The sequence below is a fragment of the Clarias gariepinus genome, chromosome 4, assembly GCF_024256425.1.
Source record: "Clarias gariepinus isolate MV-2021 ecotype Netherlands chromosome 4, CGAR_prim_01v2, whole genome shotgun sequence".
In the NCBI taxonomy this organism is placed as follows: Eukaryota; Metazoa; Chordata; class Actinopteri; order Siluriformes; family Clariidae; genus Clarias; species Clarias gariepinus.
Window position 1 is genome coordinate 27,103,135 of NC_071103.1, and position 14,849 is coordinate 27,117,983.

The window sequence follows — 14,849 nt, forward strand, 5'->3', positions numbered from 1 at the left end:
ATGGAGGATAAAAACACACATATCTTGTTTTTTTTGTTCTGGTAAGATATGCGACACCTTTGGAGTAGACAGTATTCCATGTCCTACAAGACCTCTGGGGGTGTGCGTCAGGATGTTAGGGTGGATTATTTGAGTTCTGTGGGTTGCAGGGTGGAGCTTCTGTGGATCTGCTGTGTTTGTTTGGTGCATCCAATGGATACTTGATCAGACCGATCGATCGGACCAGACAGGCTAGCCTTTCCTTCTCATCATAAAGGAGCCTTGGGTGCCCGTGATCCTGTCACCAGTTTGCTGGTATATAATTGTTAATCAGTGTGAATGTGTTAAGGTTATGGCTGATCGTTGAATATAATATATTTAATGTTTTTCTAATATCTTTGCATTTTGCGTTTTTTTTTGGGGGGGGGTCAGTTTCATTCTTGGGAAATAGACTTTAGAAAATAATTTGGAAATAGTGCACAAAACTCAGAGCTGTTAATGTTCATGTCTGCATAACATGCATACCATAGAAGTGATGCACCTTTATGCAGCTGTCAGGGACTTACCTCCTCCTCCTTACCTCCTCATTACCTCCTCAGGGACATATCCTCCTACAGTTACAGTTGAGGGATCAGACGGCTCAGATTTCACAGAGCACAAGTTAGCCATAGAATGTTGACATCCATCACAGTACAAACTGTAGTGACTGTCTGAAAATCTACCTAATTATATAGATGGAGATTTATCTACATTCGCCTGCTTGAGGCAATCATTGAGATCAGATAAACCTGGATAACACAGTATCTATGTCAGCAATGTGGGTTTTCTACAAAAGATTCTCGATACGGTGTGAGATTTTTATTTCGGTCTCACCTCTCTGTGAAAGAGAAACTAAGTTAGCAAAGATGCAGTCCATGTGACACGGTGACTGTCCTAACAGCTCATATTCACATGAGAATGAGATCACATTACGTAAGTGTCAGCCTTTTGTTTGTTCTGTACTCACACATTGGTAGGAATATGTATTTAAGCAAAAATAAGGTCAGTGCTCTGAGTTTACTGAGAATAATGAGGGAAATGACCTCTAAGTCTCTCCAGTTCTGTTGTTCACTAATTCTGGTACCATTGCGTGTCACTACCGTTGCTGAAACCAGTTGGAGCAAAACATAAAACGCAGCAGTTTAGCAATGCTAGGCACTATCAGAAATAATTGCTTTATTCAGTGTCACTATATGTCATTAAGTGAAATTAGGTAACGTATGACAAAAGGTAAGAGCAAGTGCATGATATGAATAGTTCATCCTTATTAGTTACCGTTACTTATCTGTTTTTATATAAAGAGAGACAGATTTCGTTTAGTATTTTATAAATAAATACCCTTTTAAGTAAGGTACTGTATAAAGTATTTTATTGATCCATATGATTACTTAATCACTTACTTAATTAAGGATAACACAGAAGAGGTAGTGTCGAGTTAAAGGAAGCAGAGGTGCACAGAATGAACAATATAGTCTACTCAATGAAATTTTATTGCTTTTAAATGTCTTAAAATATGTGAATTCTGTAATGCCTTTATGAACCGTTTTTCCAGTATATCACGCTGTATCAAAACCTCTTTCAATGTATTATATCAACCTTTTAAAGTGTTTCTTTCCTATCTTATTAATCTTTTCCATCATTCCCATTGGTAATACCACTATAGGGCTGAAGTGCTCTGTCTCAGTCAGTAATACATGTTGAACAGGTAATGCAATGCAACATTCATTCACAGTGATTTTTTTAAATAATAATTTGACATTTGTGCAAGTATTCAAAATAGCTTAAGTATGAATGTTGTAGACATGTAAATAGCTTGACTGAATGAACTATGAAACCTGAAAACATCATAGGCCATTATCTAGAGAAGCTGTCATTGCTTCTTTAGACACAGGCGTGGAGGGATTATAGGATGAGCTTTGTTGTACTTTTTCCACAGCTCATTATTAGACCACCTGTGTGTGATGTTTACATAATTTATATATATATATATATATAGTACCTGACTAAATATAGTTAGTCAGTCATAGTTAATTTTTGTTTTTACTTTAAAATGATACCCGACAAACAAATATCCTTGTGGCCTGAATTTTACCTGTTTTAAGGAGTTTGACTTTCTTTTCTGAGCCTACCTGTTTTAAGGACGTTTGACAGTAGTAGTAATTATTGCTTCATACTGTACATGTAGATATACGTCTTGCCGCGGGGTTGCACTCAACCTGTCAACACCTTGCTGTCGGGCAAGATTCCTGTGTCCAGCACAACAGATGTCGCATACCTGGATAAAAGCTCTCTTTTTCACAGCCTCTCTCTCCATGCACTACACTTTCTCTCTATCCCTAATAAATACCTAAGCTGAAGTGGTTTCTCGACATTTGTATAAGCCACAGACTTTAGACCTAAACAGTGATATAATTCTTTGTCTGACGAGTCCTGACATTTCAGCTGGCAAATAATATATATATATATTAAATATACTTTAAATGTAAAATTTCAGGACATTTAGCAATTATGGATTTATCTGAAATGCATTGCATAATGCATTAAACAATATTTTTAATTATGACTTTATTATAATCTGATATGCTTTTATTTTTCTGTTCTATTTTTGACCTGCATGACATTTTCTTCGATATCTGATCTTTTTCCTAAAAAAAAAGAATTTTTTTTACACTAGTCCTAAGAAGTTATTCCTAAAGAAAATAAGCTTACCTACAAATGTTGTTTAAAACCTTGTTCACAGTGCTAACCACTACGACACCGTGCCGCCTTGTTGTAAAACATTAACAGTATTAAAATACATTATAACCTGCAATACACATATCGGTGCATCTACACAAGCTTGCCTCGCACATCTTCTAGCTGTGCCTGAGCTAGAAGTTTATTACACATTTATTGTAGATAATCAAATTTCAAGCTAACGTTATCTGTCAGCCATAGTATCCTTTATCTAATGCATAGTTCTTCTGTTGTGCCAGAAAGTTTACACATTGTAAAACTAGCAAGTACACTGGAACTGTATTGTATTGTACATGCCTTGTAGTTTTGTCTAACTTTTATCTCTCTCATGGCGCATACTGTATTTAGAATTTTAACATATAAACAAAACAAAAAAACAAAAAAACAAAACAAAAAAAAAAATATATATATATATATATATATATATAAATTCTTTTTCAAATACTGACTGCAAAGAAAAAATGCATTACAGAGATAAAACCTTTCTCAATAAAGGCATTTATGTCATTATTTCTTATTTTAAAATAGTGTCAGATACAACCATAAAACCCTGAGGTCACGAGTTAATTACAGTATACGTAAACTGATTGAAATAGTTAGGGATCATATAGAGAGCCTTAAACACTTGCTTCTATTATTTTGTATTCTGAAAATGATGACAAAAAAAAAAAAAAAACGAGAGATTCTTCTGCTGCCATTCTACTGGCCGAATTTGTTTATTGTGTTCCAGTGACGCATCTAGAGGCGTGTGTGTGTGTCTGTAGGAACAACGAGAGTGAAAGAACATGTAAAGCTAAATCAAAAGCACTTGTCATGGCGTTTGGGAAAGCTTACAGTGCTAAAAAATGTGAAATGTTTCATGAACAGCAGAATTATTTGCATGCGATAAGTTGTGGAAAGAGATCAGAATTTTTATATAACAAAATGTGTTGCACAGGTAAGGTACAATTCATGTGATTATTATGGGATTGGGAGGGATGTGCCTAAGGAGGCGTTTGGGCGTTTTGGAAGTGTGACTTGTTGCGTGACTGCGCTATGGTGTATACTGTTTAAAGTTGATTGGTGGAACACTAATGTGTTAATCAGACCGTGCATATGTTTATTTTATGTTTATATGACATTTCTAAGGTTATGTAACAAGGTTGACCCTGTGTTTTTGCTGTACACAGTTCATTATACAGAAGGGCTCACTGCTGTATTGAAAATGTATTTGATGCTTATTTTGTTTTAGGTCCCAGCACAGCAGGGGTGTGTAGATGTTGCTTTTATATGAGGAGGCTATAATGGTAACTATGATTGTAAACTGTAATAAGTAAATGCTCTATCTAATCCATAAAATCATTATATCATATAAAGATCATATTTATATTTCCTGTTACTTCATTCATCAGTTGAATCATTACTATGCAATTATTAAGCTTTATCATAATCCTGAAGGCCTTGTGTATTAAAAGTGACATCTAATAATATTAATAATAATAATAATAATTTAAAAATATATCAGAATTGAGATAAATAGCACATAAATTTTTCTTTTTCTTTGGTTTTAGAAATTATACTGTAAATGTTGAATAACAGCAGCTTTTCAAAGCATTATGTGCTACAAGCTGTTTACTCTTTATTAGTGTTACAGTATATACAGTATATTATGAGTTGAATATTAAAGTCTGAATAGTGCCAGTGGATGTGGTGGTAGTGAGTAAGAAGTGGTTGTGTTATATGTTTTCTCGCCATCTAGTGTTGGATTTCTGAAGTGTCACTAATAAGAAAAAAATCAGCTATTCATGCAGTCTCTGAAGTTCTCTTTGTGGGGTAGATTTGTGTTTTTAACTATGAGCATATATTTTAGATTAATATTTGTATACACGTTGTAACAAAAATGTATTTATTTAATTAGTGGGTTGTTGATTAGCTTTGCATTTGAATAACTATATGTTAAAAGTAAAATGTTATAGATGTTTAAAATGACATCCATAACAGAGGAATGAAGGAAGTGAGTGTTTATAGTTAAAGTTCTGACTAAGTTACAGCATACAGAGTGTCTATGCTTCTGAAACAGTTATTAATCTTCCTAAAATTCAACGTTTCCGTTAACTAAATTCAAATTTGTTTATTTATTTGTTTATTTATAAATTTATTTAATCATCTTCAGTACCTGCTTCATCAGGGATGTAATGGAACTGGACTCTATGGCAGAAACCCTGGGCGTGAAAGTGTGAATACAACCATGATCGGACACCACCCTTCCCAGTTTGCATTATCGTCAAACAAAGAGATCACTTGCAAAGACTTGTCTCTTTGCCGTATTGAGCATTGTTTCTTAGAGCTCAAAGTATCCGCACCTCCTTTTAACTGCGTCTCAGTATGTCGTTAACAAAAATCTCCATTAGAGGGAGACAGCAGATAAGTCCTCATTCTCACTTTCTTGTTCCTGTAATCCTGAGTCGCTTTGTGTCGAATAAACTGGAACCAAAAGCCTGACACATGGGATTTTCCCCGCAAACAGTAAGATGAATCATTTGAGATTCCAGCATCTGATGCCGTCGCTAGGAGATCGTGCTTCATACTCAAATCTTGTTTTAATACAACATTGCCATCTGATCTGTGGATTCAGGTCACTATAAATATTAAAAGAACATTAGTCAGCACTCTGGCTCTTGAGAACAGATAGTGAAGGACACATGGATAGAGTAACAAGGTCTTCAGTGTCTTTTGCTTTTTATCATGGTCCTGTGAAACACAAATGGGTTTTACTTCCATTTGGTTCTAAAAAGAGACTTATGGTGTTAGGGTGTGAACATTACCCTTCGTGAAGGTGTGGCGGCTCAGCACACGCTCTCACAAGCAGAGAAAACAGCAAAAGAGCTAGAAAAGGAAAATAAGAGGGATACGAGTTGGGATCCACCTGTGTTGGAGGAAGGCTCATGTTACGCCCTGCGCAGGAATGTGAAGGCTGCCATTTTATAGTTACCTTTCTTCCAAGGGTATCCTGTTTCTTCACATTATTCATTGGGCATTAGTTTGCTTAGAATTTACCCAAAGAAGATATGTAATAGCTGGAAAGGATGTTCTTTAAATAAACCCAGTAGTTTTTTGTTTGTTTATTAGTTAGTTTTTTTGCATTAGCGTGTGACAGCTCAAACTTCACTTATGTACAATATATGTACTGTATGTATACATCTATGTATATAGACATGTACATGGTTTTATCTGTTACATCACGGGTATGTTTTTAGCCCTCAATCAGTAGAGTGTATGAGAATGTTCTTCCTGTGAGTGTAATGAAGGGAGTAACCGGACCATACTGTGTACCAGATTTAAATCATACAGTAGAGTTTGGTTCATTTGGTGATACAGTATAATAATAATACCAAACTGTACCTTTCCTAACACTGGAGGGGTGTCATCACATATTTTACATAGAAAGTTAGAGGGTCAGGGTCATAAGTGGTTAAAGCATAGACTATGGTTTGGAAGGTCCTTGGTTCGAATCCCACGACCACCAGGTTATCTCGGTTGGGCCATTAAGCGAGACCCTTAACCCCTACAGTAACTGCTCACGTATATAATGAGATAAAAATATAAGTGGCTCTGGATGAGGGTCATATGTCAAAGGCCTAAATGTAGATGTAAAAAGGTGATCTTCATTTTTAGTTATGCAACTTAAACAATTAAGTATGCATATTGAAAGTGCAGTAAATAATGGGCCTCCCCACTGTCAAGGCAAAATACAGTTTGGTACGTTTATTTCTGTAAGTGCAGTCTGTATGTTTTTAGTATCTCTGCTGCCTTACAGTACATAGAAGCTGAGGTATCACTTTACTATGACTTAAAAAAAACTGGGATATCCTTATTTTCCAACCACATGACTAATTTGAATGATAAATGTGGAAGACTGGAAATACTCATAAAATAAACTAAACCCTCATATGAAAGGCTTTATTGTTGAAAGGACCCGTCTGGTCTGGGGGTAGCATAATAAGCACTTTTGCTTGGTGTAATGGGACGTTTCTTCTGCATGCCGTTGCAGAAACGGTCCGATGACCAACTTGTTCCACAGTTTCTGCGTGAATCCATCTGTAAAGCCAGACTTTGGCTGGAGAGCGTAAAAAGTGCTTCTCTGTTACATTCATGAAGGCTAAAAGTAGGTGCAGTGAAGTCACCATGTGAAACATTGCTGGAGTTGATGAGTTGTGAAAGATCAGATGTGAGTCGGTGAGCTGTGCATCAGATATTTGTTCTAGACATTCTAGATTTTTTCTTTTCATTCCATTGTAGTCAAAATCTGTTCATGCGTACATGCGTCTTAGTCAGGATTCACCCAAGCTTGTGAATCGTGTGATTATGATTCATCTACTCAACCCGATGATCTCACTGAGTACTAGCTACAGTGGTAAGATAGGGAGGTCACTTTGTGTGTGTGAATGGGTGGAGAACCCTGACCGTGACGGCTTCTTCTTGCAAATGCTGGACAGATGACTTCCACTTTGAAATGACACTAGTGGTCAGGTTTGCTGAAGCTTTTGTGACATTTATTGCTGAATATGAGAATAAGACAAGAATAGAGAATATTCTGCCTATCTACTGGAGATGAGGGGGGAAAATTGATTCAGTTACGCATTGCATTTCTTTTGTGTGGCAATTTATGTATCGGCACACAAAACGTTTTTAAAATTTCAATATGTTTGCATTTGAGGTAGTAAAATGTTGCCATTCCTGTATAATCCTACAGGTGGTGTGCTCTAAACCATTCACATACTGGCAGGTAACGCAGCATCTTGTGATGAGGGATTGTAAAAGAATCTAGTGTATGATGGAATTGGGATATTTAAAAACTGAAAAAGAGCATCATAGGTAACCAAAATGTTCATGTTTAATTGCTAGTTAATAGTGATATACTGGCATATCAGTGGATGGTGGTAGGCTTTTCTTCTTCCATGCAGAAAACCTAGGTTTGCTTCCCAGTCAGTGCCCCAACACCAGCAGCTGGGGTTGCAGAGAAGCCTTAATGCTGGGCCCAAGCCTGGGTAAACATTGGCCATTAGGAAGATGGGCATCAGGTAGGGTGCCTGGTGTAAAATATGCATTAAATCAAATGTGCAGATTATAATCGAACCACTTTAATGACCTCTTAATGAACGCAGATGAAACAACAACAACAATGAAGTTAATCTCTATTTGTTCCTTGCTATTTCTTAATCACTTTTACCAGGGTTACATGTCATGACATTATAGACTTAATTAAGCCACATGCTCCATTATAACAGTGGAGCTCTATTGCTCCTGGGGATAATGTTTGAATTTCTTCTGCCACTCCTTCATTCCTTCACTTGTAGGGACACATGCGTGGAACAGCTAAAGTCATTATTTAAGGCGTGTCCCTCCACATCTTTTGCAGAGTGTCTGAATATCATAAAATAAACACATGCATACTGTGCAGCAGTCAAGCCTGAACAGGTAGAGTAATAGGTCGTATCTGTTTTTGTAAGAAATGCTGGAAAGCTGCATAATTCAGCAGCTCTTTATCAATACTGCATGGGACCACTCCTATGGCATGTGCCACGGTACTTTGTGCTGCATCCTGTGTTGATAAGATATCCTGTTTTGCTTATGCCAGCTTTTATAGACCTGTGTGGGAAGATGTTACACAATTACACTTTTTTTATTATTTTTTTTTTTTTAGTTTTATTTTGTTAAAATCTTAATAGAAAAAAATCTATGAGTCTCATTTACAGGAAGGTCTGCGGGTTTCTTGTTATGGTGATGGAAAATGTGTGTGAAGTTACAGTATGTTGGAGGAAAATATGTAAAAATATGTTCATAGTTAAACCTATAGAAATACCAGGAAGTGTTTTATGAGTAATTCTTTATACGTTTATTTGTCTTATCATGGCAGATAAAGTTCCACATTATTTACAGAGATGGTGTGGGGGGGGATAGGGATTGTTTGGGATAGGTGGATGACTAACTGTACCATCCTGTGGACACCTGAATGACACTCCTTTTCCTCCACCCTTCCTGCCACAATGAGTAACCCATGATTAAAAAAACATTCCATATAAATTACTAAAAGTTAAAGAAGTTCATGCCTGTGCCTGCGCACACCAGCAGGAAAGGCTCAGCTGTAATAAGAAATATGTCTGCATTGTCAAAGTTCAATCATGTTCAAAACAATTTGTTTAAATATACACATCTCTTACAAAAGTGTTCAAAGTAAAAATATTCAAGCCAGTCAGGATGTCAAATTTGAGGCATTACTTCCACCTTCTCCTTAATCCCCCTAATGCCTTATTTTGCTGCACCTAAAGTGTAAGGTGTGTATGTATGCAGTGTGAAAGTGAGGTCTGCTTGTAACCACACCTTGCGTTCTTGGTCTTTAGTCCCTCCTCCTTTTCCTGTTCTGGCGGAGCAACAGGGCGGGCAAAGCCAAGCCCACAATGTCCTTTGAAAGCTTAGTCAAAGCACACTCACAGAGAAGTTACATGCTCACACTCCATAGCCTGTAGGCATCTTTAATGCTAAAGGAACGCAAGTCAGACAGAAAACGTGAGCTGACAGAGGAGGGAACAACCCCAAACCAAGAAAAGGAGGAAGTCTATTTCAGCTGGAATACAACCACAGTACTGCAGACTGCTGCTCTGAAAAGCAGCAAGGAATTTGAGGACATCAGTTTGTGGAGGAACACAGGAAGAAAATAGAATCCAGGTTGACTCGGCTGTCAGAAGCCTGAACCTGACGAAATGAGTGCACAGAAACAGAGGAACTACTCCTCTGACGGCATGGGGAGGTCCAGGATGCCCTCAGACGATGTCTTCTACCAGGGAAAGCTTAAATCCATGGATGGCAGGAAAGGTACCTGAGTGAGAGCTACCTCACTGTTCCATCACTTAGATTGGGAGACGAAATACGCAACTGTTAGGATTAACTTAGACTGGCTAATCTTTTTTTTTTGAGAAATTTGTTACTGTCCTTAATGGTAGTTTATGAAGTTTTGCGCGTAGCTGTGCTCAAAGAGGTTTTGCATACTTTGTGTATTAACTACCATAATTCCGTGCTTTGATGCTTTACTCCAGGCAAAAACTCGAGTTGTACTTTATGATTTTATAATGACAAAAAAATATATAGTTTTTCACTGAATTGCAGTTTTCATACTATATTGTATCAGGTTTCATACTGTCTTAATTCATTGCTTGACATTTTGACCAAATGATAGACACAGGTCTCTGATGTTGCCATAAGTCTTTGAATTCAGATCAAGTGTTTCCAACCACTGGAGTTTAGATTAAGTTCCACACCCCCTTTATCCTGTTGCCTCCTGCTGCCTCCTATTGCAGTAGATGAACAAACATAAGTAATCCTGAGCAAATAATGTTTCTGGCATTAAGACAATAACACTTCTGACATAATTTGTAACTTACAATTTGTACCTTCCTGTTATTTTTATACTCAGGATTGTCATTTAATATTTAGGCTTTTTTGTTTAGCTCCTTTATTCTTTCTTGTGACCTATCAATAATGCATATTGGCTAATAATTAGAGCGGAATTAGGAGCAGTCGTTCCTATCAGATTTCTGTGTTCCTGGTCTCACATTGCCCAATGGGTGCGGTCCATAGTAAAGTGGCAGGAGTGATGGTTTAACCATTAGCACTGAAATGCAATACCTGAATGAGGACTTTCCCCAACTGTAAGCTCAAAGTTCATGCTCTTTAACTCTCTTAAGATTTAAAGGCTATTCAGGAGCAAACATATGACTGGTTAGATGTTGCAATATACATTTGTTCCTTGCACTGGGAATCACCAAAAAAGGAAGGCTGTTATTGATGAGGGTGAATCACTCCACCCTCTTTGGTAAAAGTTCAGCTGATGCTCACCATGGCAACGTCGATACAATAACACTCCACATTTAGAAGTGGAGGAAGTGTGCGTCAGTGGCCAGGCGAGGGTGTGTCAGTGGTCTGAGATAAGTGGGTTTTAATGGTTCTGTCTTATCATTTTATTTCACTTTTACTTTCTTTAGGCGGTAGTTAACCATCAAGAACTCCTTTCTTCTATTATGTTGATTAAACATGGTTTTACTTGTATATTGTAGCCTAAACAAGGATTGGTCAGCTGTTATTTTTATTGGTCAGAGTTTCCTCTGATGACTACATGCCAAGTTATGTTATCTGTAAGAGACATCAGTACTCAGTGAGGGCAAAAAGAGCCCCTTTTTGAGGCCAATTGATGCCTCTTATAGATTCTGCGTCTTTGAACCACTGAGTCATTTATAGTGGATGTCCATTTATTAAACACAAGAACACATAGTTCTAAAAGTCTCATTTCGTGTTCATTAGATTGCAAAACACAAATGATGGTAAGTCAACGGGGGAAGACTTTCTTAGTAGTTTAAGTAATTCAGTCATTACGTCATAGGTATTGCGACAGACATGATCTCTATGCTCATGTTTATGTTATGAAATATTTCTGAGATGAATTACAAGAAGTGCAGGAAAGATTCAACCATTGCTTTTCTTATAGATGACCTACGTTTATTATCTAACAAATGTGCAGTTTTATCACAGAAGGATGGTTGATTTATTCTTGAAGATAACTTTAGGAAAACTTCTTGTCATCTACATATTCCCTGTTAATGTGTCTTCTGGTTTAAATTTAATTACCTGATAAATTAGGTGTATGTGTGCGTGTGTGTGTGTGTGTGTGTGTGTGTGTGTGTGTGTGTGTGTTTGCGTGCACTTGTGTGTGTGTGTGGTGAAGCAGGAAGTGATCTGCACAGTGCCCATGGGTGTAGTACATGACTAATCACTTTACTTCTTAGTAGAATGAAACTTTTTCCATTTGCCCACTGTATTATATCATGTACATTTTTGAATACAAGTTTTCAGCTAATCTAGCTTTTACTGAACTGATGGCTTTAGTTTTCCAACTAGTGAATATACTTTGTCTTCCTTGTGTCTTTCTGTTAAATGTACAGCGCATTTATGTTCCACTGATATAAATGTTGCCCTGTGGTTTTGTGATTTCCAGCGTTCTGTCTGTACATGCGTATATGTGCTGCTAGAGGCTATCCCCTGAGCTCAGGTTCATGCTCCGCCTCCTGGCACTGAGTATGCCAAGTGATCTGCCATGTGAACACCCGTTTCTGATGTGTGTGTCCCTGAGCCAGTTTGTGCTTGTGGCTTGGTATGAGGTGAACGTGTCTGTGCAAAGGGTAGATCGTGCCTTTATGTGTATTTGGTCAAACTGAATGAGAGGAGATACAGACCATCACTGTCTATGCACTATTGTTACTCGAGTTAATTTTTTTCTTAACCTGTGGGCATTCTTTTTCTTTTCTTTTCTTTTTTTTTGGCAGCTGTGCTTTTTTCTCTTCATAAAATACAATAGATACTCACCATATATTTTTAATTTTATATACAGTATATAATTTCAAGTCATAAACATACAAGTCATATCATAATTAATTATTTCTTTCTTTTGTGTTTCAGATGAACGGGACAGGGTGCAGAAAAAAACTTTCACAAAATGGGTGAACAAGCACCTGATTAAGGTAATTAAAGTTACTACTTTTTAAAACCTTGCTGCAAATTAATATATTTATAATAAATATATTATACTATGCTCAGGTCTTCTTTCAGTTAAGGAAGTTTAAGTTCAGGGGGCCTTTTTATTACATGAGGGAAGACCATGGAAGATAATGGAACATCAGGATGAACTATCTGTTTAAATAAATGCCATCCAGAGTTGGAACACTTAAATTATTTTTTGTGCTCTCGGTCAAAAAAGAAAATAAAGCTGAGTTTAGTGATTTCTGATGATTTATCACTGTAATAATCTCCCTTAGGTGAAGTCAGGTGAAAGCAGACCATCAGAGAAAAACATTTCTCAAGCTCAGTATAGGTGTTCTGTTTGATTAAGAGATTACGCCTGAAGGATCTTGGTGTAAAACTATGTAAAGCATTTGTTTTCCATACTCTTTGACTGCATTTTAAATGCTCTGTATTATTAATCTGCACAGATAGCATCAAAAAACCAGCCAAACATCAAGGCAAACAGCTTTAGCAAAAAAACAGATTATTCTGCTTCTTAGCAGCAATTATTTTTAAAATACTGTAAGAGCTGCATCTCTTTGCAGTGATGGAAACCACAACCCAGCATTATCAGTTATCATATTCATTACTCAATGAAGTTCTTATGATTGTCATTATATGTTTGTTCTGTCATAAGCATGTAATTAATGATTAATGTTAATGGTCCTAAGTTTAAATATACTGTATATATACAGTACAGAAAAGTATGCATACTTCAATGTGTAAAATTTATGATTTTACAGTCACATGATAGCATAATGATGGTGTGACTTCTGACATCTTTTGAGGAAACATAATACTACACATTGCACACATTGTTGCACAACAACTGCTGAAGTGTGTACAAATTTTTTGGTGTGTATATATATACAGTATATATATACAGTATATGATCTGTAAACCTTTGCAAAATTTATTTTACACTTAATTGATCAATTAATTGTTATGCAGATAACTCTCAGCAGGACATGTTATATCAATACTATCATCTCTCATCATTTTATTCTGTATAGTATGAGCAAGATCAGATCATATAGTTGGAAAAAGCAACAACAAATTTTCCCCGGACACTTTGATGTCATGGTTCAACTGCTGCCACTCTCTCCTTGCCAGGGCGCTGATTTGCACATTGCAAACAAATTCAAAACTCAGCAGCATGTCTGGTCCTGAATTAAAATGCTTTTTTTCCTCTCTTCATCTAAGTTTACTCTCTTATTTTAGCTACTTGTAGCAGGTTAATGTGTCTATACAACTTATAAATCTTTTTTTTTTTTCATTTTAGCCCAATACACTACAGTAACACAAAGTGATGGTAAAATAGGTGCTTTTCTCTCCATCACTTTGTGCCACTGTATATCTACGACTGTTCTATATCATTATCTATATCATTCACTCTTTGGAACATTCTTCCTATTCAAAGGCCACTTTGGATGCACAGCTTTGTTAAATTAATATATGTAAATCTGCTGTTTGGTTTACACCCAGGCAACAGAAGTGTTGTTATAAAGAGTACATTTTACACCAGTACTGTAGCTAGTTAAAAAAGAAATGTGGTCAGCAAATTATTAACATCTCCTTTTTATTGAGTCCCTCAGTCAGAGCTTTGTAATTATTGCTGAAGACCAGGCAATTTATCATAGTCTAGTTAGAATGGTGAGGGGCCCTGAGAGATGAAAGATGGATTACAAAGGTTCATTTATCCTTCTGCATGTTTTCCATTGTAAAGAAAATCAGCTCCTATTACAAAAAGTCATTTTTAATTTTCACAAAAGCAGCTGCAAAGTCAGTAGGAGGTTTTGTTTATATTGATCAGTCTCCAAAAGACTAAAGTGTCCCATTCATTAATCCATAAAGAAAAAAAAAAACTCTTTTACAAAAGCCTATTCTGCAAAAGTCCAGGATTATGCCAGAATCTCAAAACTTGGCTGAAAATTGTTTTTGAGAATTGCCGTGTGAGTTAGTCAGAGACATCTGGATTCATTTAGCTTTTCTGAAGAGGCAGACTGGCCTCCAGTAGCCTGTATCTTTGCCTGCGGGTGGCTGACTGTCTGCCTTAGACCTGCAGCAGCAATTTATCTCCACTCAGCCCTACGTGAACTTCCTTCTAAAGTTCATTTTTGTCAAAGAATGACACTACAGTAATTATAATCTTGAAAGTTTTGTTAAAAAGAGCAATGTTATCCAGACTTTATTTACATTAGTTGATTTAATCTACTGGCTAAGTTTGTATACTAAGATATAACTTTACTGTATATATAAACGTATTACACCATCGATCAATACAACAATTCCATGATTATTTATTCAAGTTCACTTACACTTTAATTTTGAACTCATTACAATACATAGTCCTTCTAGATTGTGTAGTGTGTAGAATGGCAACATAGTCTAAGGTCTGAGTTAAAGGTCTGCATTCTGCCCTTTAAATCTAATTGTTTTATTGCATTTTAATGGGCTTTTCTCAGATCCGGAGATAAGGGTGTGTAAAGAAAAATAGTTTTGCCTAT

At 36.5% G+C, this 14,849-nt stretch overlaps 1 protein-coding gene across 14 annotated transcripts in view; it reads left to right on the forward strand.

Annotated features, from left to right (window-relative positions):
- plecb (plectin b) overlaps positions 1–14,849 on the forward strand; it is a 117,169-nt gene that overhangs the window by 69,390 nt on the left and 32,930 nt on the right. For 11 of the 14 annotated variants that reach the window (XM_053494354.1, XM_053494355.1, XM_053494356.1 and 8 more), the window contains one exon: positions 12,241–12,302. In XM_053494354.1, the coding sequence (XP_053350329.1) occupies positions 12,241–12,302 (62 nt within the window). Of the gene's footprint in view, positions 1–9,274; positions 9,607–12,240; positions 12,303–14,849 lie in introns of those variants that run through there. The other 3 variants (XM_053494357.1, XM_053494358.1, XM_053494360.1) reach the window with 1 other exon arrangement.